Source organism: Podospora pseudocomata, chromosome 6 (genome assembly GCF_035222375.1).
Source record: "Podospora pseudocomata strain CBS 415.72m chromosome 6, whole genome shotgun sequence".
In the NCBI taxonomy this organism is placed as follows: Eukaryota; Fungi; Ascomycota; class Sordariomycetes; order Sordariales; family Podosporaceae; genus Podospora; species Podospora pseudocomata.
In genome coordinates this window covers 196,299-221,218 of record NC_085890.1, presented here as the reverse complement: position 1 = coordinate 221,218, position 24,920 = coordinate 196,299, and the positions used below count along the sequence as shown (strand labels likewise).

Sequence of the window (24,920 nt, the reverse complement as noted above, 5' to 3'; positions counted from 1 at the left end):
CACAACACAACACCTCCACCTTCAACATCACTTTCTTCCACAACACAATATGACCTCACCATCAAAAGAAGGCAGGCTTATTATGGCCCTTCAAGCTCTCGAAAAAGATAAAGATCTGAGTTTACGAGCTGCAGCTAACGTCTATAATGTTGCTTTCAAAACCCTTGCGCGCCGACGAGCCACTGCCAGCAGAATAACATTATCACGCCCTGCATGCCTCCACACTCCTCCCACCTCCTTCAACCACTCGATGTTGGCTGCTTTGGGCCGCTAAAACAGGCGTACGGTCGCCAGATCGAGGCCTTAATGCGCATACATATCAACCATATAAGCAAGCTCGAGTTCCTCTGTGCCTTCGCGAAGCCTTCTTCGCCTCTATAACAGAGAAGAATATACAGGGTGGCTTTGCAGGTGCTAGCCTTATACCGTAGGATCCAGAGAGGGTGCTTTCCAAGCTAGATGTAAAGCTTCGTACGCCAACACCTCCAAACTCACGGCCCGGCACTGCACAACCTTGGGTCTCCCAGACACCACACAACCCTCGAGAAGCCAACTCACAGTCAACGCTCATTAAGACTCGCATTACCAACCATCAAATAGCTCCCCGACTTCAATGCTGGCTGCGGTAGACCAGCTTGCTAAGGGTACAACGGCTATGATGCACCAGGTGGCTCTTCTCCGTGCAGAGGTCTCTTCGCTACGCAAGGCCAATGAGGAGCTTAGTAAGAGACGGAGAGCCAAAAAAAACACGCGTGAGGCTTGGAGGGTCACTTACTGTACAAGAGGCACAGGATCTACTGGATCAGAAGGCTGTAGGTGAGCAGGTAATCCAGGAAGATCGACAAAGTGGTGGTGGTGCAAGGGGGTCTCGTCCGAAGATTCAGTGCTGTGGCGTGTGCGGTAAGCCAGGCCATAATGTACGCACCTGCAAGGAGGCTGCAGAATCATCTGATTCATCTATTTCTAATTCAGTTATTGTAGTTTCCTAGTGTTGTGGTTGTATAATTGAGGATAGTTATGGTGGGGTGGTGGAAAGTGTGTCGCTCGCTTGTCTGTGTCACTCGCTTATCACGCACGTTAGTTATAGAAACCAAATGAATAAGGCTAATAGAGACCCTGCTCAGCTTGGAGTACAATAGTTTAACTAGACTAATAGAACTCTAACCCTGGGTATAAGAAACTATAATACTTTGAATTATTATTTATAAGGCTAATTTACTTAATAACTGAGTAAGCTTTATATAAGAGATATATATAACACTGGGCTACATATCGCGCTATATATCTATATTGAAAATATAATATATAGCTCGAATGTTCTCAATATTAATTAAATATCATTACTTCAATCGTTTAATTTATCCGGTTATTCTGCTCCCTGTGCTAAACCGGCTAAATCCTAGTTACTGCAGTGCCTTCGCGGTAACCTGTCCTTTTTGTTTCGACTCTCTCTTCGGTCTTTATATAGAGATATTGTATTTGGTAGATTATCTGTGGAATTGTATCCTGGTGAACTCCGGCGCATGCCTCGGACAAGATGAAGAGCCTATATTGGTCATTTGCAGTATCATTGATCCTCGGAAGATCTTCTGCAGCATGGAGACATATTGAAGAGAGGCGATTGAGAGAAGCATTGGACTCCAGTGCATATACACTAGCCGCATGTGAGTCACAATTGCAGCCTCAGTGTGTATGTTCGATGTGCTGATTTTCTCTCTCAGTTATTCTCGTAAGTGCATCGCCTTTCTCTTCCCCCGCCAAAACACCTGAATGCAAGTCCACCTATGCAAGACCACTGATACTTCGTCCCCATGTAGCCTTCGCAGTAAGTTGGCTAACTAGTACTCTGGTATCTGTTCAAATTGCTGTGCTGATGTCTAGTGGACTACGATAGGAAGGCTAGTCAAGATCTCGAAGAACAATGGCTTGCCCTCCAGGAAGCTGAAAAGGATGACGATAACATTGTTAGCTTCGATTGTGCCATGCACAGAGAATTCTGTCAGCAACTCAACATACCTTCGTACCCAACCATCAGAATATATCATCGGGATGGCAGAATAGATCAGTACAGAGGTGAACACAAAGCTAGAGAGTACAGTTTAGACCCTTCCCCGTTCATGTTCATTTCTAATTCTGTTCATCCACCAGACTAGCCATGTTTCGGAATCGTGTCATCCGCCCTTCCTTTCTCGAGGCCGACGCTCAACTGCTAGAGCATTTTATCCTGTTGGATGACGTTGTCATAGTCATGCACCCTCTTGCCCAGTCTGACAACTGGAATATTTATGACTGCTTCACTGCCCTGGCAGCCAGGTATAGGGACCGGTTCACCTTTCTGATAGGTCCATCTGTTACAGAGAGCCGCTCCGCCGCCGTCATCTGCTACAACAATCTCGACGATGTGAAGCATGTGGCTACCGATACCCAGACCACTCAGGCCCTGGAGGACTTTGTCGTTTTGTGTGCGGAGCCCCTCATCCCCGAACTGACCATAATCAACAAGGCCGAATACATCTCGGTAAGCATCCTTGCCAGAATTCAAGTCACAGAACGACTAGACTCACCAAAAGGCCACATGCCCACAGACAGGGAAAAGCGTTCTCCACTATTTTGCCAGCACAGAGGCAGAAAAGGAGGCGTACAGGGCGGAAATAAGGCCCTTGGCGAAGAAATACTCTGCCAAATTGAAGTTTATCATCAGGGACTTGAATGAATATTCTGATTTGTTGGGTGGGAGCGGAGGAGCAACAGACTCGACAACGGCATTGGTACTCGAAAATTCCGCAGTTGGTGCTTTGTATCCTTTTCCAGGGAGTGTCAAACTCATGGCAGATGATGTCGAGAGACATCTGATCGACATCAGCAGCGGCAAATTGCAACCCGCAAACAGAAGCCCTGGCAAGGAGCAACATGAATCAGGACATGACGAGCTTTGATACACACACATCAGCAAATTTATTCATTTCCAGCAATCACCGCGAGCGGCGGGAAAAAGGACACGCATGATCAGCGCAGCTCTTGATATCTATTATAGAGATTCTGGTAACATGGTGGTGACATGCTGGTCAAATATAGGAACATGTAGCAAGCAGGGGAAACAACGGAAAGACTCCGCCAAAATGAAAGACTTGATTGAAAATAGGGGCCAGCCCTGTACATGCTATGTTGACGCTATCCATACTTGTTACCGGTCACCACTGCGCATGGCATATCCCCAGATCATGGCCCCGGTGCCTGTTGCAGAGATGTAGGTAGTTGGGCTGAAGACAAGTCACCGGTGGGTGATTTAGTAGACTCGACTTTTGGGACCGACATAGGACTCAACCCTCCACAAAATGTCGAAGCGCCCGGGACCACGCTGGCAACCGGCACCTTCTGAAGTCCAAGGCCGGTAAGTAGGATAGAAGTTCCGAATTCAACAGCTGGAAATGGCAGTGAAGCGGTGAGTGCAGCTAGGTTGAGCCTGACTTCGGCGACGTCTCGAATGTTCCCCAACCCCCGGAGTAGGCGGGAAGCCTCAGTGGCACCAAGGTGGCGGGCGCTCATGGATGCTAACTGCAGTGAGCCGACGGTAACAAGATCCGAAGGTTGCGACGAAAACACGGGGAATAGGTCTGACTCTGTATCCGATGTCGATATCTCGTCCTGGTCACGTGGCGTGCCAGAAAGAAAACTACAGCCACTCGGCCGCCTGCTCTGCTCGCTACTTGAAAATCCGGTGGAGATAGTCGAGACACCGGACACCCGGCGGTAGGTAGTTTGGTTGGCCTGTCTGGTAGACGCTGGGGATACAGGCTCAGAGTCGGACGAACAAAATCCTGGACGTGGAGCTGATGCCTGAGGCAGTTGAGACCAACGGGTCCCTGGCTTGGAGGCGGCCTGTATAGGTGACTGATATCCAGTAAGCGGAGACAAACTTGACGGAGAATCGGTGAGGCCTTGCTGACACAAAACCGGGCTGGCCGTCAACGTGAGTTCAAACAGGACGGCAGTGAAGACCATATACGGTAACAAAGGTGGCAGATATGCAATGAAGTTCCGGGCTTGGTAAGTGCCAGTGAGCGAAATGATGGCTTCTGAAGCTCGGTGACATATGACACTGGGCCTGGCACCACCAGACAGTTTCGGGGTAGTGCCATCCACGAGGTTATTCGAGTTCGAGACAAAGGGTCGCATCAAATTGAGCATGCAGAAATGGTACCAAATCCTAGAAGCCATGACCAGCAGAGATTAGTATATACTACAAGCCGACGACGGCAACGAAAGCCCGGGGGTGGAGAGTAAGGGCATACTGTGCGAGCAGTGTGTCCTGTGAGGGACTGGAGGCTGGCGCTAACGATTCTAGAAACTGGCGATATGAGCACACACATCTGTCGTATGCACTCTCGAGATCACTGGCGGTCATGGCTCGAGAGTAATTATAAGACAGAAAGGTGTGTGCTGTCTCCATGACCTCAAAGATAAACCTCGATGATGGCGGACAAAACCGCAACTCGGCAAAGAACTGCGTCTGGAGCGCGATGCCTACAGCAGCAACACATTAGCCAGCAAAACCTGGAAGCCGCGGAGAATGGATTGGGCACAACAAACCTCGCTCCACTCGTGTTTGGGGCGTATCCTCGTCAAGACTCGCGGAATTAGGCTGAAGTCGGATGAACAACGGCCCAACTTTTGGCTCGAGATCTCCCGTCAAGAGGCGAAGGAACCTGGCATATTGAGTTTCTTCAGGTTAGAGTGGATCCAAGTGACAGTCGACCCAAAGGGTAACAGACCTCATGAGAGAAAATACACCACAGTATGCCAGTGCTCGCACTACTCTGAAATCCTCGTTTTCCTTCCCGTCCAGATCACGAGCTTCCAAGACAAGATGAACTGACGCCCTTACCGACTCCCGGAGGAGGGTTTCGGCCTCTTCATCGTTCCCTTGGCTCATCTCCCCCAGAGCAAGGATGGCGAGAGCCTGTATGCTTGGGAGATTCACGTGGCTATCCTCAGCCGCTAGCAGCCTCTTTGCCTCACCCACAAAGGCGTCGCCGAAGCTGATCCTCGAAATGAGCTGAGATGTTGCGTTGAAGAGCCTACATGCTGTGCCGAGGATGGCGTTCACAAGCGCTTCTGAGCAGTACCGCGCAGTGCCCTCTTCAAAATCATGAATGAAGTGCGCGTAAGATATCAATGACAAGCACGGAAAGAGTCCCGAGAAGAATCTCGCAAGGAGTCGCTGGACAAGATGCTTGTCGGATGTAACAGTAGTCCAGGTCCGAACAGGAGGCCCATAGGGGGTTAGATTCGGAACAAGACGACAAGCCGCGGGTCCAGCCATGTCCAGTGGGTGGTTCATGGTATGGGAGGAGTTGTCTGTGGGCGACAGGGACGGGCAAACAAAGGTCCCGTGTTTTTGCAATGATATACGATCTCCAGGAGCGACCAAGTCAGCGGAAAAACTTGGACGAGAAGCTCCCTCCATGGCGCTGGTGACGTGACATATGTTGGTACCGCCGTTTCCGACGTTGCCTGGCCCATTATTCGTAGTGAATGCATCAAGCACATCCGATCCTGCTTCTGGGAAGCCGCCGGTTGGCACACTCCCTATTCCGGGCATCGTTGGGTTGAATTGTGACTGGAAGGGTGTGGGTATAAAGTTGTTTAGCCCACTGGCAGGCGTACTCCCAAATAGACCCCGGTGAGTCTGTGAAGAATCCGGCAAACCTCTCAGTGAGCGAATCCATTCTGCAATGGCATCGGGGGATTCATCGGCGCGCATGCGGTCCTGAACTACTTCCCACTGGTCCGGCTTGTTGTCAACAAGTGCTTGGATAACTGCCTCGCCTTGCCGCTGCTCTGCCCTCAGCCTTTCAATTTCGGATCGCAGGTGGTCTTTGGTCCTCCATTTCTTATCCTCGTAGGAGCACTCCTCGCCCCTTGACCTGCATCGGCGACATGGTATCTGTCCATCACACTGATGGAAGTTTGTCAGTGATATTGTCGGCAGAGAGAGGTATGACTGGGAACTCGAAAATGGGGAAGGAGATGCTCTGTTACTTTGGTTCTCTTTTTGCGGCATACCAAACAAGCGTTTGGGGTGAGATGTTGCCTAGGCATCTTGTGACATGGGAACACAGAAAGCCGTAGATGGTTGCTCGTTATGGTGCCCCATGCTTTGTTGGCACAGAGATGCGCAATGATCGCCTCGGCGCTGGCAGTCGGGCGAGGGGAGCACAAGACCAAAGATATCGTTCAAGTAACGATCAACTGTACTCATTGAAGGACAACCCGCTGAGTCGGACCACAGGCCCATCGCAGCCCTGCTGCGCCGAAGGTGATAAGGCCGGGGTTGGTATTAGGAGGAGCCGAGCTGGGAACTGTTGTCAAAGGAAATCGCCAGCGGACTCTCGAAGACTGTTCGGCAGGAGATGTTATCAATATGGGACCAACTGGGGTTATCGAGCCCGGGCATGGACGACATGCGGGTACTGCAAGCCCAGTGACCTGCTTTGTTGTCGCGTACGGAGGTGAGCCTCCAAGAGACATGTCGAAACAGTCCCCCAACTGCCCCGCGGAAACCCTGCCGGTGGACATGATAGTTTGGTCACGGACATGGAGCTGGTGACTGGCGTGCTTCGTCTCAGTTACGATTGAGATGTTTGACCAGGAGTTCCCTACTGCAGCTCTACTTGGGAGGTGAGGGGCTCGCTACCTCCTGGGATAGGTGACATGGAGTTTATTACCTCAATTGGCGAGATGCCCTTGAGTTGTCAGAAGCCAGAGCGAAGAGGTGGAAACCATGATGACTGATGACGACAGACAGCCGTACTGTGTACCACATATTGCTGCAACTGGGCGTATATCCACGTCGTACCATTGGTTTCTTGGCTGAGTCTTCCTGGCAGTTTCATGCAATGGAGACCTCGACTCCTTCTCGGGAGATCAGCAAACTCGAGAGCTGAGTTGACTGATAGCTGGATGTGAAAATATCACGTGGCCGAAAGAGCCCTATTATAGCAGCCACAGATGAGCCTGGTTTGCCAAGGACGGATGAGTACGATAGTACTACCTACCTACCCAAGGTCTGTGGGTACCTTTATGATGGTGTGGTGACTGTTGCCGACGCTCACCAGAGAGTGCACAGATGATGGATCGTAGTTTGTGGGGATGAGGAGAGGAACTATGCTGTCAGTGCACCGGCTGCGCTAATTATTCCATCGCATCGAATGACTAGGGACGAGGAACGTCAGCGTGAGCAGAGGAGACGAAAGGTGGTTGTGCTCAGGGAGGGCACGTGACCTGACAGACTGAAGCCCCACATTAACTTTTCGCGGCCAGGATTTCTGTCAACGGCGAGCACCTTGGTGGACAGCCAAACAGCCAATACGCAGGAGTGCTTGCTTCTTGTTGTCCCACCACACACTCCCACTGCCTGCCCAACATGCAGCCCACGAGGTGCCTGCTCAAGCGCTCGGTCTGGAAAGGTCAGTTGCAGCACTTTGTTCTTAACGATGGTCTGACTTGGCTTACTGACTGGCCTAGGTCCGCACATTGTCCCGTAAGGCCATCAAGCCCCCGTCCTCCCGCGGCCCTCCTCCCCCGGCCTAGTCACTCACGAGAAGGCTGCTTCTCTCGACCGACTACTGACAAGCACAAGACTCCCTATTGTACGGCCCGAGCCAGGACAAAAGATTGCCCCGATCCGGACCCAGGCCCGGTCGGCCACCATTCTCCCCAACTTCGTGGGGCTCAAGTTCCAGGTGCACAACGGCAAGGTCTACCATGACGTGACCATTACCGAGGAGATGGTGGGACATAAGCTCGGCGAGTTTTCAACGTACACAACATTCCGTCAAGAAAGCATGGGCACGGGAATGTAGGAGCTGACTATGTATTGGACCATAGGACCCGAAAACCATTCATCTGGGGCAAGAAGAAATAGAAGACTGCGCTCCCGTTTGGGACGTGATGATATCCTGTACAACTGCTGTATCAATAGCACGGAGCGGCACCGTTTATGTCGCTGGCCAAGCAGAAGAACTGGCGAGCCAACGTCCCGCTGGCATCATCACTAAGGATTAACTTTGGCCTGGCCAAGTATATGAGGAAGAAGAAGGGTCAAGAGAACCGCAGAACCAAATAATAAACCTTTCGCTTGTAAGCAATCAACTACCAAAAAATAAGATGGCCGATCCCGTGGTCCTTTCCCATGGTAGATACAGGACTCCCTACCGAAAAAAAAACGCCTGGCCCTCCATTCTTGTTCCCAAACGCCTGTGTTGTGTGACCCGCTTATTGACTCGGTAAAAATTACTCCGTATGCCCATGCCAACCGATGTGCTGCTTGCCCATTTCATGACTACACACCCCAGAGTCTAGCGGTAAAACTCACTTCTCTTGACATTCACCCCGAACTCGCCAACGGCCATGCCCAAGTCCTCCATGGTGAGCACCGTCCTGTTCTGCTGACTACCCTGTCCACCACCACCGTAGCCTGGCCTCTGGATGCCCAAAGGCCCGCCCCTACCCTGATCCTTGGCCCCAGGCTGATTTGCCGGCTGTCCTGGGATGGGGAAACCAGCCGCGGCGCCCAGGTTGCCCATTGGGTTGTTGGCACTGGTGTTGCTTGCGCGAATGCGGCTGTATTGATAAGCATCGGCAGCAATGTCAGCGATGAATTTCTGCGTGGCAAGCGCTAAGAGGCGGGCGAGCCTTTGGTCGGTCTGCGGTGGAGGCGGGAGGCCGGCTCGGGTCATGTAGTAGTTGGTCACTGCATCGGGGATCTGTGGTGAAGCAAGGTCAGACACAGGGAATGAATTGGCCTCTGAAGGGGGTGGTATACGTACAATGGGAGCGTAGTCGTCCATTTTGTTCAAGAATTCCTTGAGCGAAGCATCTTTCCTCAATGGAGTCTTCGCCTCGAGGAGGGGCGGGACGACGGGCCCTCCCTCCACGGCTCCCACGGCAGCCTCGCCAGTCGCTGTCGCATTCGTAGGTGGTGATTGCGTGCCGTTGGGCTGTGTGGATGCGGACGCACTCTGGTCGGGATTCTCGGTTGGTTGAGTGCCGGTCGCCATCTTCAATTGCTCTAGGTTATGATTGCGGGTTATTCAGACGCCGCGACAGCAATGAATTGTCGAAAGTCTAAATGGATCTCCCGATTCGAAGCCCGCAGTGAAAGCGCGCGCGCCGGGCAAAGGCGCGATGGAGTGATTTGGGTACCGTGTATGTCGATTGTACCATACGTTACGTATGGGAAGAAAGAAAATGCCGGACAGCCCGATCGTCGTTGGGATGGGAGAGAGAGAGAGAGAGAGACAGAGCTTGGGACTTGAGAAGGTGCGTGGTTGCAAAGTACAGTGTTCAGCGGCAACCTCTCACAGTGCACCCGCACCGTGCCAGCCTCTTTGCTCCCCTTCAGCAGCACACTACACCCGCTAGGAGACAGGAGAGATGATATGGATCATGTTGGCTACTCAGATAGCTGCCCAGACTATTTAATGCATTTGCCCTTTTTCTGTCTTTTCTTTACACTTGGCCATTTATTCATACAAAATTCGGCACATCCTGCCCTAATTGCACCAGCCATCAGCGACGCTTGCCCCTCTTGCTCGTGGCGGGCATGGTCTCAAAGGCATCATCATCCTCTGAAATCTCATCGTCACTGATCTCGATCGCCTTTTGCGTCGCCCTGGCCGGTTTTTGGGACTGCGAGGCAAAGTTGAGTGTGGTTTGCCGAGTGCTTTTGGTAGCGCCCCGTATAGCACGTGTCGAGGGTGGAGGTGGCTCAAAACCATCGTCCTCCATGATCACGTCTTCTTCTTCTTCGTCGCTGTCCTCGAAGGGGTTTCCCCTTTTTCGACCTCGTGCAGCTGCTTTGGCAGTCCTCATCGTGGCTTTCTTCGCAGGCGCTGCCGCCTTCTTGGCCACTGCTGCTTTCTTGGCTGGTGTGGCAGCAGTCTTTCGGGCTCCTCTCGCTGCTCGCTTTGGCTCCGCCGCGACCGGTTCCTCCTCCAACATGTCCTCGTTCTCATCACTGAAGACAACGCCAGAGGTTGGGCGAGCACCGCCTCGGCTCTTGAAAGTTGCCTGTGGTGGAGATGCCACCAGCTCTTCAAGCGCTTCCGGCTGGGCATGCCAGTGGCCATCCACATCAGAATCCCAGCCATTGGGCTTGGGCTTGAACCTCCTCTTGCGTTGTGCTTGCTTGTGCTGGCCGATGACAAAATCTTTCTCCATGACTTTCCTGTATTCCTCGATTTGTGCCTCCAAGTCGTCCGTCACCTTTTCGTCATCGAGCTGCAGCAGCCCCTTGACCTGCGTGGAGAGTGACTCGAGTAGAAACATCTCCACAGCATGCTTGTCATCTTTGTTGACGAACTGGTTGACAGCATCTCCAAAAGGAGCTTGTGGCAGAATCTTCAAAGACTGCTGGGCAAAGTATTCCTGCACAAGAGTGTCGACCTTGATGGTATCGACCGATTCCAGGGCTTCTGCAACGCCTTCTCGCAGCTCCTTTGAGTCGTTGGGAATTTTCCCTGCGCTTGGTTAGCTTCTTGCACGGCCGCTCTTGTGTCCTCCACTCACTTGTGACTGCTGTCTTCTTTCGGTAAAAGTACACGACGTCGTTCTGATTGGCCACCCTGCTGGCAAACCTGTTGGAGAAGCGCTGGGGGTTTTCCACGTCAAACTTGGAGCCTTCCGGAGCGGTATATTCCACTTTGAGTCGTATCAGGGGAAGAGGCGTCTCCTCATCCTCGGCAGCATCACCGCCGTGGGTGGACTCCCACAGGGCATTAGCTTGCTCAATCATCTCTTCAACAATTGTCATCAAGCGTTTGGTGACTTCTTGGCGGTTGTCCTGTTTCTTCTCGAGCCCCTTGAATCGTTTGTCTTCCGCCAGCACAACCTCCCTGGTGACGAATGGCCGGACCGTTTTCAGGGAAATTTTGTCTACCGTGAAACGCCTGCCGGTTATGTTGAGAATTGCAACCTGCTTTGTTACCGCCTCGCCCTCCACAAGAGAGGTGGCTATGGAGGAACCGGGTTGGATGACATGGAAATTGGTGATATCGTTCTTTATGGGATCCACCAAGCATTCGTGTTCGTGGCCCCAGATGACAAGGTCCATAAACTCGGGCAGCATGTTCTCTGATACGTAACTGGTTGGTGTGTGGGCGTAGTGGTTTTGATGAAGGGTCAGTAGGTTGAAGAAGTCGTTCCTCTGCTGGCCTGGCCGATAAAAGTGAACCTTGTTGTCTCGGAATGTCCTGTGCATCCGCTCATCACGAACATTGCTTAGCCCATAGAGGGCCAGTTTAGTCTCTCCCTTTCGCAGGAGAACCGGCTTGACGTGGATGTTGTCTGCCTCAGGCACACGGCCAAAGTAGTTGACGAGCCCGGCAGCCTGTAGAAGATCGAGCGAACAGTAGTGACCATCGCCACTGGGGTCGTCATGATTTCCATGGATAGAGAAGACTGGAATGGAGATGTTGATGTCGGGGTCCTGGTAGTTGACGCAGCCGGTTGATGCACCGAAAACCTCTTGCGGATCACTCAGAAACTCCAACTCACAGGGCTTCATGCCCAGACAGTTTTTCCGCAGAGATTGTATGACTTGATACATGGATTTTCGAGATGGCTTGTTGTCATGGAAGAGGTCGCCGCCAAGAAGAACCATGTCAACGTCCTGGGCTTTCGCTATCTGCATGATCTCATCGAAGGTCCGCCAGCTATCATCTTTCCGGATTGGATCCCGCTCTGCATAGCCCACATGATTGTCGGTCGACACCAGTATGCGGATAGTGTCCTCTTCTGTTGGAGGTGCGGTGGACTACTATTAGTACCGACTGGGCCTTGGGACAGGAACAGAAAGAGACCATGATGACCCACCTGGAGCTTGTGGCATTTCGAGAAACAGGCACTACCAGCCAGACAAGGGGGCTTTAGAAATTGCAGGATAGAAAACACCGGGGAGAATTGGAGAGGATACTGGAAAAGTAGTGCGGTCCTGGTATTATCGTTGCTGTCGTTGTCAACGCGGTAAAGATTTTGGGGTTCAGTGGCAAAGTCCAATGGAGCTTGAGGTTAAAGAGTCGCGTAAAGGAAAACGGGAAACACGACCACTGCACGCGCAGTCACGAGCTCTGCTGCCCCACTATTGATGGGGTGGGGCTTGAAAGGTACAACGCACCTCTCCATCTTTCCAAACAGTGTGTTTGTATTGTCGACAGGAATGCAGACCAACTCTCTCCAAGCCATGATAGTATGCTCTTGGTTGAAGCCGAGTTTCTCAAAGGGATGATGGCAGATGCGCCAACTCAGAACTCTAACACCCGTCATACCCGTCTATTTCAGTGCGTGGTCGAACAACCTTCTCTGACAGCTGTTCCCGTCGTTGGTAGAGCCGCAAGAACTGTCTTCGCATCGGAATAACATCAAAGGGGCCCCCCTATTTCCCAGTGTAAGTCAACTCATCCTATGAAAAAGCACCTCAACCGCCGACTTTCCCAATGATTACCCTCATTTTTTATACTCAGAATTTGCCCCCGTCTCGGCGCTCGCAGCTTTCATCCACTGCTCTCCTCCAACATGCCCCTCGCCATCACCTTCCCACTTCCATTCCTGGATCTTTTGGTCACTGCGTCCCCTCGCCCCTCGCTTCTTGTCCCTCCTTCCCTCCTTTTCTTCTTTTCATCCTCCACTGCTGTTTTTTCTTGGTGCCCAAATCCGCAGCGAAGGGCCTCTTCTCTTCTGCCATCTTTTTATTTCTCTCGTTCATCACCCACCGTCTTTCATCCAATCCACGCCTCCTCAAACCTCCTTTCACTCCAGCTTCCTGGCGACGAGAGTCATACAACTCCCATCAGGCCGTCGCCATGATTTAAAATCGACCTCGTCGGGTTGTAGTTCAGCAGAAGCGACGTGTGCTGGGAGAGCTGGACTCAAACCACGACCTCTGCCTCTCTCGTCACGGTCCCATCAAGCGCCGCCCCATCGTCCTAGAGCAAGAGAACAAGCTTGCTGTTTTGACGGGAGTGCAATGTGGAATTTACGACATGAATGAGGTAGTAGTATTGACTAACTATCAGGGCAGCTCACCCGCAGCCTCGGCCGAAGTTACCCAGGCCCCAGGTTACACTCACCAACAGCCCCAGTTTCTGTCTCCTGTCACCCCGTCTCACCAGGAGCCACTTGCGGAAGTTGAGGAAGTCGGTATGGAGCACTACCGAACTCAAGACCACGAGGTGGCAGTTCAAGAGGCTCGGGGCCAGTTTGAAGAGGAGCCAGAGGATGGGCCAGAGGGAGATTTGGACCAAGATGAGCCGGCGCCGGAGGACGACGACCCCGACGCCTATGGCTATAGAGAGCCTCGCGATGACGACACCTACTACAGCGAAGAATACATGGATGAAGACGACTTTGACGACGGGCAGGAGCAGGACGGTTCCGACCAGCTTCAGGAACCCCCATTTGACCCCACTGCTCTCGGATTGAAGGAGATCAACAACCTTGCGCATTTTGGAGTCAGCAGCCACAAGCCCGGAAACGGAGTTACCGAGCTCTTGAGCGACGATACAGACAAGTACTGGCAGTAAGTGAAACGCCCTTCATCGAAGACTCTGTGTCGCCGGCGGTTGCTGACTGGACTTGTAGATCGGACGGCCAACAGCCTCACCTTCTCACGATGCATTTTGTGCGCCGTGTTGAGATCCGTGCCATCCGGTTCTACGTGGATTATAGCCAAGACGAGTCTTATACGCCTACCAACATTGTCTTCTATGCCGGGACAAGCCCTCATGATCTGATTCAGTTTGCCGAGATGCCTCTGGTGAACCCCGTGGGTTGGCAAGACGTTCCCATCAGCGATGCTGGCGGCGGCTATGATGGACACTCGTTGTGTTGCTGGGTGGTGCAGATGCACGTCAAAGAAAACCACCAAAATGGCAAAGACACCCACATCCGTGGCATCAAGATTTACGGCCTGGATGAGAGCTTGGTGGGGGGAGCGGCGCTAGAAGACCTGCCCCGGGAACCCACCATCAATCTTGCCTCACGCCCTTCCAACCGAGCCACACTGCAAAGCTTGACCGTGGACGAGGAAAAGACTCTCCAGGAGCTTCTTGATTCTTTTGACCAACATCCGCCTTCTGGGGATGGGAGCTTCTCAAACTTCCCCGACTTTATGCGGGAGCCCGAGATTCGCTGAAGGATTTGTTTGTTACCAACACCACCTGCTGCTTCTATTGCATTTAAGGAGGTACGTTGTATGAGTATTGGCGACTGGAGGAGTTTTGCATGTATATGGCGTTTGGTGGTCGACAAAATTCAGGGTCATTGGGTTGTGCAAGCATGGATGCTAGATAAGGTACCCGGCTGGCGTGTGGCATGTCAGGTTTTCCTTGTGGTGATGGATGAACGCGATGGTCCTGTCGGCGGTACTAATAGCCAATAACTGGAAATGGTATATATTCTTGAAGTCACTCTTGATAGGTATAGAAAGGACTCTGCATTTACCTGTCTCCGCTTCCGTTTGCACCGATGTGAAATAAACAGCAGGAGAACCGCCACACATTTCACTGGACTTTTGGACGACCATGCATCAACGACGGCCTGCAAAGCCTGAATGACTTCTGATCCATCTTTCGAGGCCTATTCTACATCCGGTCCCTAAGAATGGAACAGTTTCTTAGCAGCCATGGAGTTGTACTTCTGCGTCCCTGAGCCACCGCGCTGATAAGAACATCAATGTGGCCATATATGGACACAGCCTGGGAGGTGTCGAATTGGGTCTCGGACAAGGAGGCGGTCGCGTCGAGGTCCAACAGCGCAACATTGTGACCCTGCTCATCGTGGCCTAGTAATCAGCAAGCAAACGCCGAAAACACCACAAGCACAAGAAGAGGCGGACTTGGAGGAAACGACAACAGATATCTGGGGTTGAGGTTCTCACGATCCGGGTTTCTCGCACATAAGAAAAGCAAGCGGCCCATAAACCCCGTTCCCCCCCACTACCCCACCCCCGCTGCACAAGCAGGAAGTCACACTTGCATTGGCTGTGTCATCATCCGTACCTCGATAGCAACCGCATGAGAGCTCTGTGAGCATCAGAGAGCCGTTACTCAAGGCAGAGCGTGCCAGGCTATGTCCTCTTCACCTGGCGAGCCCCCAGAGGCTGGTTACCAACCCATGCGTCCGCGAGTATCGGCTTCGGCCCGCGTCCTAACAGCTTTCTTCTCCCAAGCACTCACCTCGTTCAAAGCCACCTCCTCGAAGCTCGAAGTTATCTGCACAGTATCACGGCAACCTGTCGGTACAAGCCAGAAGGATGACCAACCTGCAATCCCAAGCCCTCTCCCCCCTCGGGCTAGACCACGCACCCTGATTATCCTCGATTCGTCCTTCAACCCTCCAACACGGGCTCACCTGCGGATGGCCACATCCGCTATTCTCTCTGAGGGCCGGCCACCAACAACCACGAACCACAACGTGGAAAATGCCGTGGATGTAGGCGGCAGAGCCGAGACAACTAGGCTGCTATTGTTGCTCTCAGTCAACAACGCTGACAAAGCGCCCAAACCTGCCCCTTTTCATCAACGCCTTGGATTGATGTGGGCCTTTGCACAAGATGTCCAGGCCTGGCTACAGCAGCAAGCCAACACAGCAATCGATGTCGACATTGGGCTATCAACCTTGCCATTCTTCCACGAGAAGAGCGAGGCGATTGACCAGGTCGGGTTTTACCAACGGGGTGCACCAGAGGTCAAGATGGGGCAGGTCATGTTGGTGGGCTATGACACGTTGATACGGGTGTTCAATCCAAAATATTACGGCCCGGTGGCAGCCCCTCCGCCTGGTACGCCGCTGGACACGAGTGTGCCGACAGCAGTGGAGAACAAGCAAGAGAAGCCCAGGACGCCTATGCAAAAGGCTCTTGGGCCATTGTTTCAAAGGGCGAGGCTGAGGGTGACAATGCGGACCGATGATGAGTGGGGTGGGAAGGACGAGCAGCTGAAGTATCTGCAAGACCTGGTACAGGGTGATGACGGGGAAGAGGGGGGAGGTCATGGACTGGGCAGGATAGGCGGGAGCAAGGAATGGGCGGAGAGGATCGAGATGGTCGAGGGAAGAGAGGCGGGGACTGAGGTGGTCAGTAGTACCTATGCACGGGATGCTGCCAGGGAGGGCAACAGGGAGAGGTTGGATAAGATGGTTAGTGACGGAGTAAAGTGGTGGATTGAAGCGGAGGGCGTGTATCGGGAATAAATTGCTGAGATGCCGAGTCCAACAAAATTCAATGATGCCATATTGAGCGTTGTCACGTACAAAAATTGGAAAACTCTTCTCCAGCGCGAGAAATTTTGGCGGTCTGAGTCGGCAAAACGGTTTGCGGTCCATTCTGCCCCACTTGATGCTTGAATTTTTGCAGGGTGGAGAGAATGGTCTGTGCGAGTGATTGCAAATTTGCATGCGTGCACTGGCCACCAGTGATGGGTATAAATTGAGTGCTCTCCTCCTTCCGTTTCAATTTTTCTTTTTCTTTTTTTCCTCATGTCGACAATACTTCAGAGAATCATTTCTATAGTAGTCGTCCTCTTTTGTGTTCCCTAAAGGAGCTACAGATCCCACCCGGGTTGATGAACGATATCCTCGGCGCCCAACAGTGAGGAGCCTTTTATACTCTCGACCTGCCTGCAAAGGTGGCGGTCGCTGGCCTATGTGCTGCGGCTGTATAGAGAGTGGCGATGATCTGTACCCCGATTTCTCGAGGTCTTGCCTTCGGGCGCTTGAACGGGGTGGGTGTCGATGGAAGTCTGACCGGCCATCTCTTTTTTCATTGTGCCCCTGGGCATGCTCAGGACGCGGGGAAGAAAGTCATGCTATTTATGTGCATGTGTTGATTGAATGTTGACTTATTTGAGACAAATCATGCTTGGTGAGCGAGAATTATTGTCTACAGTGTCGATCACGCATGCCAACCCCCTAACTTTTGTGGATCACTGAAAGGTATTGGAGCTGCGTAATCTTTGGGGAAAGATTGTTCATACCAGGAAAGGTTAAAGTTGTAGGTATGGTAGGTCGTCACGTCGTCGCGATTGGGTGGATAGGCAAAGGACTTTAAATATGTCGATTGATGCTGCCAGATAATCCGCGTGATACGGAGATTGAGCATTGAACGTTGCTGCTGGTTGAACGGAAGAATCGTATGTCTGGGGATGATTGGCATGGTGTATTCGGAATGTATTCTCACGGCCCAGTTGGAATCTTACGAATGGCAAAACTGACTTGCACACTACCTCTGGCTATCACGGGAAAGATCTGGCAGGTAGGCTATGTCGAACGTGCTGGAGGTGCCGTTAAGTGAAAATGGGAGGCAAACGAAGAGGTGGGATCACTGTGAAGGAGTGCTGTGGTAGAGGTAAGTGATATGGTCGACATTCTTGTAAGTAAACAGATACTCTCAAACGCCCATGTTTTCCATCAGTAAAGCTAGTTGAGGTATCTGCCCGTCTGAGAAGGCGAGAGAGGCCTTGCAGAACCATCTCTGTGTCCCATTGCATATCCAAAGGCGTGTTGAAGAGTTGCAGGTCACCACATGCAGCTGTCATCAAATAGCTACCCCCATTGGCAAGGCGACATCGAGACTGCGCAGAAAAGAGGATTAACCATAACATGGTTGTGAATGACGACGTGGGTGTACACCGGTATGCAGAAAAGCTTAAGTGTTGGTGAGGTTGGCTCGTGGCGGAAGAATGGAGCGAGACAACGGTTGCTCTGCCGAAACCCAGAGCGTTGCAAGCGACATGTCCCCACGGTCTGAGAGACACTGGAGTGGGTCTGGAGGTCACCACAGTGTGAAAGGCAGGAGGTTCTACTTGGAGCTTGGCGGACTACGGAGGGTGTATTTTCAAGCTATCTATATACTGAATTTTCTGTTCCGAGATGATTCGGGGACCTTCCCCTGTCATGATTCCGTAGTTCGAGCTCGAGAAGGCAAAGAGGTAGCCATAACTGATCTGGAATACAAGAGAGATTTCCCCAAAGACTCTTGGTCGATGAAATGAATAATTAGGTATCTAGTTGGTTATCATTGCAAACACGCTCCTGGTCTTGTTGGATGCCAAGTTATGGGCATTGGCAGTGGATCCGTGCGAGTGGCCACGGAGCTGAGACGGGTTTCTGGATTGGAGACATCAAAGAAATAAAATCTGGCCGGATCGCCCGTCCACGCTCACCTCCAAGCATCCATAACCGCTCGCTAGAACCGACAAACTTGCACCGCGCATCTCCATACGCAGTCACATCTGTCACTATGGGTCTCAGTCCACAAATGTAGGCACCGTCGCACCGGCGCCGGCCCTGCGCCCATTGTTTCGTTCTGCCAGCTAACCTGTTGCTTTCCAGCACCAACCTGATCATCATCCTCGGGATGATGCAGGTCGCCAAGAAGATTCCCTTCGAAGACGAGTCTGTTCTCAACCTCTGCCGCGCCGGCTACATTGCCAGCAACCTGATCATTCTGAGCATCTACCTCTACATCCAGAACACCATCAATAAGAAGAAGGGTGCGTCGCCCCGTCTTCGTTCCTCCCCGTCCTCCCCGTCCTCTCCGTGTTGCGCCTCTGCGAGACCTAGGCTAACATGCGTCCTTGTTTTCTACAGATCTTACCACGCTCAAGTATGTCGAACCCGCGCCAATGGGCTCCAGCGAGGAGGGCAAGCTCGTCACCACTACGGTCCAGGCCTACGACCTCGCCCAGCTCAAGAACTTGATGCGCTCCCAGATGATGGGTGTCCTGATGATGGGGGTGATGCACCTGTACTTCAAATACACCAATCCCCTCCTCATCCAGAGCATCATCCCTCTCAAGGGCGCCCTCGAGGCCAACCTCACCAAGATCCACGTCTGGGGCCAGCCCGCATCTGGTGATCTCAAGCGCCCATTCAAGCAGGCTGCCGGCTTCATGAGTGGTCTCCAGAACGGCTCTGCCCAGAGCGACAAGAAGGCTGTCGAGTCGGCCGAACGTGCCGGCCGTGGTGGCGCCAAGGAGGAGTAGAGTACTTTACAAAATGTATGGTCCTGGATGGATGGGTCCCGTTGGCTGCGCGCGCTTTGGCGGGGTTTTCTTGATAAGAAAGTCCCCTTGCGGGGGGCGCCTTGTTGTGATAGATTTTTTTGGGGGGGAAATGGATGGCGGGTCGGCTGGATCAGTAATTATTAGCGGAGGGGGGCGTGGTGTTCTTGGTTTTGCTTTTCAATAATCAAGTGCGTTCGTCAATCGACTTTGCTCATGGTTGTTTCTACGGCTTTCTATGGATACTCTGTGTTCAGTGCATGGAGTGTCCCGTCGTCTTGTGTGTAAAAATTGTCGAGTAGTTAACGGACCTGAAGTATTTGGGGGTGGTGGCCAGTCCCGTCCCGCGCAGCAACCTACGCGTCATAGCCATCCCGCCGATGGGAGTGGTCGGTGGCGTCGCTTTGAGCATCCCCCAGCTTCCAGCTCAGGCAGGTTGCTCTCACCTCAACACGAAGCTTCCATGATCAAGAGCAGACACCATTTCTCTACCTGCTATTAGATAACGACATGATCAATCGAAACAGCAACGGCTCCCGAAGAACACCAAACCACATTTTTGTTCGCCATGGATAGGCCAACAACCCCACCAAGAGAGGCTGCGACAACCACAACCATCCCCAGACGGCCACAATCTCCACCAACACCTGAAATCACCCGTCGCATCGTAGGTTACTTCCCTCTCCGCAATTCCGAGTGATATTAAGGTACCGCCATGGATGCTCACCTCGCGCGCTGATTGCAGGAAGAAAACCGCTTGCGCGCCAAAGCCATTCGTGAGCAGCGCGACGCCGAGCTCCGTGCCTCCGATGTACAACAGACAGATGGATTAACGACAACCGCCGCCTCGGCTGGGAAGAAACGGCCATACGGGTCGATATCGCGAGCCGAAGTGCCGGCCACAAACCGGGACGCGCGTACGAGTCCGGCCAAGGAGGGAGAGGGCCTGCAGCCAGTCTCGCGCAAATTTACGAAATATGTCGACTACAACTTTAGCGCCATGACAGATACAAAGGGCGGCTTCCTGAGCATCGAAGATGACCCTTGGAACAAGAGCATGTCTGCCGGCGTACCAGGCAAGCCCGAGGCGGAGCAGAAGCCGGCGAATATGACTGCTGCCGAGTGGGAAAGGCTGCAGCTGATCAAGAAACTGCAGAGAAACAAGTCGGGGCCTTTCGAGCCCGGGCTGAATGTGCTGGCAGATGAAAAGACGAGAAAACGATGCAGGGAATGCAAGACTGTCGAGATCGACTTTGTCTGGGAAGAAGTGTTTGGATGTGCTGTCTGCAACGGGTGCAAGCAAAAGTTTCCCGAAAAGTACAGCTTGTTAACCAAGACGGAGTGCAAAGAGGATTACTTGTTGACGGATCGTGAGTCCATCTCAGGGGTGTCCTGATCATGGTGTTGTGCTGCTAACATGATGTTCCTGCGAAGCCGAGCTGAGGGATCCCGAGCTGCTACCGCACCTGTCCAAGCCAAATCCCCACAAGTCACACTGGCATGACATGATGCTGTTTCTACGATACCAGGTCGAGGAGTATGCCATCAACCAGAAATGGGGCTCAGCAGAGGCACTCGACGCCGAATTCGAGAAGCGAGAGCAAGATAAAAAAAGGAGGAAGGAGGCCAAGTTTAAAGAAAAGCTGTTGGACCTGAAGCGGAAGACCAGGACCGAGGCTTTCAGGAGGAACAATGCCAAAGGGGACAGCAGCGGCTCGGGCTCGGGCCCTGGAAAAGCAGCCAGGTTTGGAGATGTGATTGGGGATCGAGGGAAACATGCCCATGAGTGGGGGAGGACCGTGGAGAATGCGGAGGGGATGACGGTCAAGACATGTTTGACTTGCGGGTCACAGGTGGAGGTAATGGAGTTTTGACGCCTGTACTCTCTCTCTCTATGTAGGATAAGACAGAAAGAACATGGGAGACATTGTCGAAATCAACAGTCCCACAAATGGAAGTTATACACATACAGCAGTTGCATAGCACAAAATAGCAGCCTCTGATTGGCCCAATCCCACGGCACCCTTGTGGATCCAGTCGAGCTCCCTCAGCGGGAGAGGCAGTGGCCCGTGTGTCGTTGACTTCTGGCCAACCAACCAGCCAGCGACCATCGCACTGACTTGGAGCCAGCCAGGCACAGGCGACAAACAGTATCAGCAAGACAGAACCGATTCTTTGTACCGACTAGTGCTTTTGTTATATGGACAGCTAGCTAATTAATACCTCCATCTCTCTTCGACTCTCACCTCCACGGCTTCTTCGCCCGCAGTCACGGCATCTCGTGGTTCGCTCGCTCTGCTGCCACCATGGGCACCAATGGAGGGAGTGGTATGGGCGCGCACGAAGTCGGAGGCATGATGGGCTCTAATCACCCCCCTGCCACTGAGTACACACTGCAAGGTCCGCATGCCTTTCTCACCAACTCCCTCCTGATGTGATGGTTGCTTGCTAACCGCTGCCGCAGGTGTTATGCGCTTTCTGCAGACCGAATGGCACCGACACGAACGCGATCGCAATGCCTGGGAAATCGAGAGGCAGGAGATGAAGAGCAGGATAGCTGGTCTCGAGGGCCAGGCCAGGAGAGCCGACGCGACCCAGAACACCTTGAAGAAATATGTTTCAATTTTGGAAAAGAAGGTCAAGCAGCAGTTGGCACAGTCAAAGGAGGGTGTCGACCCCTCACAGCCCAAACCTCTAGATCGGGCTGCTTTACTGAAGGAGAAGCTTGCTCGTAAGTCTATGGCACGTCTGCTGGCATCTTATTCTTGCGGAATGGCTGACACAGGCTGGCGATGTAGCTTCAGGTGACCCCACGGTGCCCAGCACGCTCGCAGCCGACCTCGCCGATGAAGAGAACCAGCGCAACGAGCTGAGGACCTTCCTTGACCAGTGCCAGGCTGAATTTACCTACCTTATGGTTACACCTGCTAATCCCATGCCGCCGAGAGACTCGCCCCCCCTTCCTGTGATGGAAGACTTGCGGGAAACCGATGCGTTTGGTCAGCAAGTTATGGACCCGGTTTACCAACAGCAGGGACTTTCACAACAGCAGCAACAGGCTCACGTTCGTGAGCTTCTGGCCCATCAAGCTAGAAACGCGGCGCCTCTAGCCCACCGTGGTCAGGGCGCACCTGGTCCAAGCAACTATCCCGTCAAGCAATTTGATTTACAGTCTGCCCCCATGATGCGTACATCAAATGCCGAGCAGTCATCGGCCATGTATGGGAATGCTGGCGAATGGACTGGCCAGATACCTATCCACGCAAAGCCTCCGGCGGAATCGGGCCAGGAGCCGGCCTTGCAGCCCAAGCACCCCAATCGAGCGGAGGACAGAGGAGAGCCTTCCGAGAAGCGCGGCGGGCTCGAGTCAGACAGTTGGGATTTTAATGATAGCAACTTTCCCGATCCCACTGCCCCCAACCCGCCACCACCACAACAACAACAACAACAACAGCAGCAGCAACAGCCTCATCAGGCGTCTCCCAACCGACCGGATACCGATGTGTTTCCCGCCGCTGAAAACATCCCGAAATCCCCCAACCGCGGTGCTCTGTCTCATAGAAGAAAGAGTTCGAGCTCCATGGGCCGGAGGAGAAGTGCGGACCACGAGCTTTCGCTGAACTCTATGAGCCAGAAAACAGAAAACACCAACTTCAAGCTCAAGTTTGGACTGAGAGGCCACCTGGACACCGTTCGTACTGTGATCTTTTCTGGAGGCGGGAGTCCTGGCGAGCCCGAGATCTGCACCGCCGGAGACGACGGGACGATCAAGCGATTCCACATCCCGGATCGTCATCCGGGGCATCCCGGCGCTGGAGTCGGCGACCTCGACGTGACTGCCGATTTCACACACCGCGGTCACAGTAATGCTGTTCTCTCTCTGACATCGTGGTCACCATCGCCCAACTTCTCTACGGGCGGGCGTGCGCAAGGCGATGGATGGATCTTTTCGGGAGGTCAGGATGCCACCATCCGAGTGTGGGAAAGAGGACGTGTAGACCCCAAAGCCACTATGGATGCGCATGCGGATGCTGTCTGGGCCCTCTGCGTACTTCCCGCCAACCTTGGCTCCATCTTTGGCCAAAACACTACCCATGGCTCACCGGACCGCATCCTCCTCGTCTCAGGCTCAGCTGATGGTACGGTCAAGCTGTGGGCAGTCAGTGCACCACCTCAGCTCACCTCACCGCAGCCCAGCACGGGACGGAGGGGTCCTGGCGGTCGCACACGAGGCAACTCGATGAGTTCCGGCTCCAGCTTCCCGAACTCGCCCCAGCCGACAACCGCCTCCAACTCCCCCTTCCACTACTCGCTGATACACTCCATCCCCCGTCCCGATGGCAAGGCCAGTCCAACCAAGATCACACCCCTGAGCCCCAACGGAGAGACATTTGTGGTGAGTTACTCGGATGCTGCCATCATCGTTTACGACACCCGGACCGGAGAACCCACTGGGACCATGGCCAGTCTAGAAACCTATGATGGAACCATCGCTACCAGTGTCAACGCGGTGGTGGCCACGGTCGTTGGGCTTGATCAGCCCCAAGGCCTGGGCGAGGAGGAGAGCGGCGGCGGCGGACCAACAGGAGGTGGGCGCGCTATGGCTGGATCGGGTGTGGAGGGTGTCATTATTTCAGGACACGAAGATTGCTATGTGAGATTCTTCGACGCCAATAGCGGTAAGTTTCACAATGGCCACCAGCGCCTTGGCCATTTTCCCTTGCTAACCCAGTCACCCAGGTCAATGCACCTACAATATGGTTGCCCATCCCGCTTCCATCTCCGGTCTCTCCCTCAGCCCCGACGGTCGGGAGTTAGTGAGCGCCGGTCATGACGGCTCCCTGCGGTTCTGGTCCTTGGAAACACGTTCCTGCACACAAGAAATTACGAGCCATAGGGTGATGCGCGGTGAGGGCGTTTGCGCTGTCGTGTGGAGTCAGGACGGCCGCTGGGTTGTGAGTGGCGGCGGCGACGGTGTGGTCAAGGTGTTTGCGCGGTAGAACCAGCAGATGTACCGTCGCGGCCATGACCAGAGACTTTCGAGGTCAGAGGGTCGACACAATGCTACCGTCCACGCCCATTATAATGCGCTGGGAGTGACGATGCCTCGCCACACCCGTGATCTGCCCCCGCCATCCCCCAGACCACCAAGCTCAAGCCTCTTTGGCACGCCAGCCACCTCGTCATTTCGCCGCTTCTTGGATGGATCAGGCCCTTGATGTGAGGGATCAGTCGCTCTTTTGCTGTTACCATTGAGTGTTTTTGCTGGGGTTCACAGAAGATACCAGGAGTTTGGTTTAGTTCACGGCGAAAAAGGGCGTTGTTGTCTCGACAATGTGGCGGGAGTTCTCTCTTTTTTTCTTGTTTTCCTTTTCTTTGCAAAGCATGAATAATTACTCAATCAAGCATTGAGAATAATTGGCTTGGAATATCTCTTAAGTTGGTAGAGAAGAAAGAAGAAGAGCGAGGGTCACCCCCTAACAGTTAGCGGCAGCGGAGGCGAGCTGTAAACATTTACCACGATCATTGTACTCTGTTCTTCATGGAGATGTGATTGTACGATAAGCGAAAGAAAAGGTGCATCGGCTGGTTTGTCTCTGGTCATGAGACGATGGGTTAGTACAGAAGGAGAGAAATGCATTCCCCATTTCCCCCTATCCTATTGTTTACCCCTGCTGTAGATTTGAAGACACCATGGACGTTGCTGGGAGGTTTGGCGGCAAGCGTTGACAATGTGTGGGTCAAAGATATACAAAGTGAACATCCAGCTGGGCTACTCTGCTGCTATAGAAGGGAAACCTGTTTCTTTCTTATACATACATGCTTGAGCAGCACGTGGTTGCCACGTTTCATGACGGT

The 24,920-nt window shown here is 53.0% G+C and overlaps 10 protein-coding genes across 10 annotated transcripts; 7 read left to right on the top strand and 3 right to left on the bottom strand.

Annotated features, from left to right (window-relative positions):
• Positions 1–1,447: 1,447 nt before the first annotated feature.
• On the top strand, positions 1,448–3,042 carry QC762_611865 (uncharacterized protein). The gene is made up of 5 exons (XM_062892860.1): positions 1,448–1,664; positions 1,722–1,825; positions 1,895–2,092; positions 2,149–2,518; positions 2,586–3,042. Exons 3-5 carry the CDS (start codon positions 1,983–1,985, stop codon positions 2,934–2,936), a joined length of 831 nt encoding a protein of 276 aa, XP_062740132.1. The 5' UTR covers positions 1,448–1,664; positions 1,722–1,825; positions 1,895–1,982; the 3' UTR covers positions 2,937–3,042.
• Positions 3,043–3,109: 67 nt separating this feature from the next.
• QC762_611860 (uncharacterized protein) lies at positions 3,110–7,280 on the bottom strand. The gene is made up of 5 exons (XM_062892859.1): positions 6,043–7,280; positions 4,773–5,959; positions 4,591–4,706; positions 4,293–4,524; positions 3,110–4,207 (listed from the first exon to the last, which is right to left on the bottom strand). Exons 1-5 carry the CDS (start codon positions 6,100–6,102, stop codon positions 3,220–3,222), a joined length of 2,583 nt encoding a protein of 860 aa, XP_062740131.1. The 5' UTR covers positions 6,103–7,280; the 3' UTR covers positions 3,110–3,219.
• Positions 7,227–8,154, top strand: RSM19 (mitochondrial ribosomal small subunit component). The gene is made up of 4 exons (XM_062892858.1): positions 7,227–7,469; positions 7,528–7,543; positions 7,643–7,822; positions 7,891–8,154. The coding sequence occupies exons 1-4, from the start codon at positions 7,427–7,429 to the stop codon at positions 7,925–7,927; spliced, it is 276 nt and encodes a 91-aa protein (XP_062740130.1). The 5' UTR covers positions 7,227–7,426; the 3' UTR covers positions 7,928–8,154.
• Positions 8,155–8,181: 27 nt separating this feature from the next.
• On the bottom strand, positions 8,182–9,062 carry QC762_611840 (uncharacterized protein; the record flags this gene model as incomplete). The annotated part of the gene is made up of 2 exons (XM_062892857.1): positions 8,182–8,768; positions 8,832–9,062. 2 exons carry the CDS (start codon positions 9,060–9,062, stop codon positions 8,361–8,363), a joined length of 639 nt encoding a protein of 212 aa, XP_062740129.1. The 3' UTR covers positions 8,182–8,360.
• A 511-nt stretch (positions 9,063–9,573) lies between these two features.
• Positions 9,574–12,078, bottom strand: MRE11 (meiotic recombination; the record flags this gene model as incomplete). Its single annotated transcript, XM_062892856.1, has 3 exons — positions 11,878–12,078; positions 10,573–11,799; positions 9,574–10,523 (listed from the first exon to the last, which is right to left on the bottom strand). The coding sequence occupies exons 1-3, from the start codon at positions 11,891–11,893 to the stop codon at positions 9,574–9,576; spliced, it is 2,193 nt and encodes a 730-aa protein (XP_062740128.1). The 5' UTR covers positions 11,894–12,078.
• Positions 12,079–12,187: 109 nt separating this feature from the next.
• Positions 12,188–14,556, top strand: QC762_611820 (uncharacterized protein). The gene is made up of 4 exons (XM_062892855.1): positions 12,188–12,448; positions 12,525–13,579; positions 13,642–14,245; positions 14,381–14,556. The coding sequence occupies exons 2-3, from the start codon at positions 13,044–13,046 to the stop codon at positions 14,192–14,194; spliced, it is 1,089 nt and encodes a 362-aa protein (XP_062740127.1). The 5' UTR covers positions 12,188–12,448; positions 12,525–13,043; the 3' UTR covers positions 14,195–14,245; positions 14,381–14,556.
• A 573-nt stretch (positions 14,557–15,129) lies between these two features.
• Positions 15,130–16,251, top strand: QC762_611810 (uncharacterized protein; the record flags this gene model as incomplete). Its single annotated transcript, XM_062892854.1, has 1 exon — positions 15,130–16,251. One exon carries the CDS (start codon positions 15,130–15,132, stop codon positions 16,249–16,251), a length of 1,122 nt encoding a protein of 373 aa, XP_062740126.1.
• A 1,730-nt stretch (positions 16,252–17,981) lies between these two features.
• Positions 17,982–19,043, top strand: PHO88 (phosphate transporter (Pho88); the record flags this gene model as incomplete). The annotated part of the gene is made up of 3 exons (XM_062892853.1): positions 17,982–18,318; positions 18,391–18,551; positions 18,649–19,043. Exons 1-3 carry the CDS (start codon positions 18,104–18,106, stop codon positions 19,041–19,043), a joined length of 771 nt encoding a protein of 256 aa, XP_062740125.1. The 5' UTR covers positions 17,982–18,103.
• Positions 19,044–19,629: 586 nt separating this feature from the next.
• Positions 19,630–20,935, top strand: RAD14 (DNA repair protein rad14; the record flags this gene model as incomplete). Its single annotated transcript, XM_062892852.1, has 3 exons — positions 19,630–19,728; positions 19,807–20,431; positions 20,496–20,935. The coding sequence occupies 3 exons, from the start codon at positions 19,630–19,632 to the stop codon at positions 20,933–20,935; spliced, it is 1,164 nt and encodes a 387-aa protein (XP_062740124.1).
• Positions 20,936–21,367: 432 nt separating this feature from the next.
• Positions 21,368–24,796, top strand: ADI1_1 (1,2-dihydroxy-3-keto-5-methylthiopentene dioxygenase; the record flags this gene model as incomplete). The annotated part of the gene is made up of 4 exons (XM_062892851.1): positions 21,368–21,461; positions 21,526–21,792; positions 21,866–23,740; positions 23,802–24,796. 4 exons carry the CDS (start codon positions 21,368–21,370, stop codon positions 24,059–24,061), a joined length of 2,496 nt encoding a protein of 831 aa, XP_062740123.1. The 3' UTR covers positions 24,062–24,796.
• Positions 24,797–24,920: the final 124 nt, after the last annotated feature.

Coding starts and splice junctions, on each gene's coding strand:
- QC762_611865 (XM_062892860.1), top strand. CDS start 1,983: ATGCACAGAGAATTCTGTCAGCAACTCAACATACCTTCGTACCCAACC. Junction 2,093..2,148: donor GGTGAACACAAAGCTAGAGA/GTACAGTTTAGA, acceptor TTCATCCACCAG/ACTAGCCATGTTTCGGAATC. Junction 2,519..2,585: donor ACAAGGCCGAATACATCTCG/GTAAGCATCCTT, acceptor ACATGCCCACAG/ACAGGGAAAAGCGTTCTCCA.
- QC762_611860 (XM_062892859.1), bottom strand. CDS start 6,102: ATGCCTAGGCAACATCTCACCCCAAACGCTTGTTTGGTATGCCGCAAA. Junction 4,707..4,772: donor GGTGTATTTTCTCTCATGAG/GTCTGTTACCCT, acceptor TCAATATGCCAG/GTTCCTTCGCCTCTTGACGG. Junction 4,525..4,590: donor CCAAACACGAGTGGAGCGAG/GTTTGTTGTGCC, acceptor TTGCTGCTGTAG/GCATCGCGCTCCAGACGCAG.
- RSM19 (XM_062892858.1), top strand. CDS start 7,427: ATGCAGCCCACGAGGTGCCTGCTCAAGCGCTCGGTCTGGAAAG. Junction 7,823..7,890: donor AAGCTCGGCGAGTTTTCAAC/GTACACAACATT, acceptor ATTGGACCATAG/GACCCGAAAACCATTCATCT.
- QC762_611820 (XM_062892855.1), top strand. CDS start 13,044: ATGAATGAGGTAGTAGTATTGACTAACTATCAGGGCAGCTCACCCGCA. Junction 13,580..13,641: donor GATACAGACAAGTACTGGCA/GTAAGTGAAACG, acceptor CTGGACTTGTAG/ATCGGACGGCCAACAGCCTC.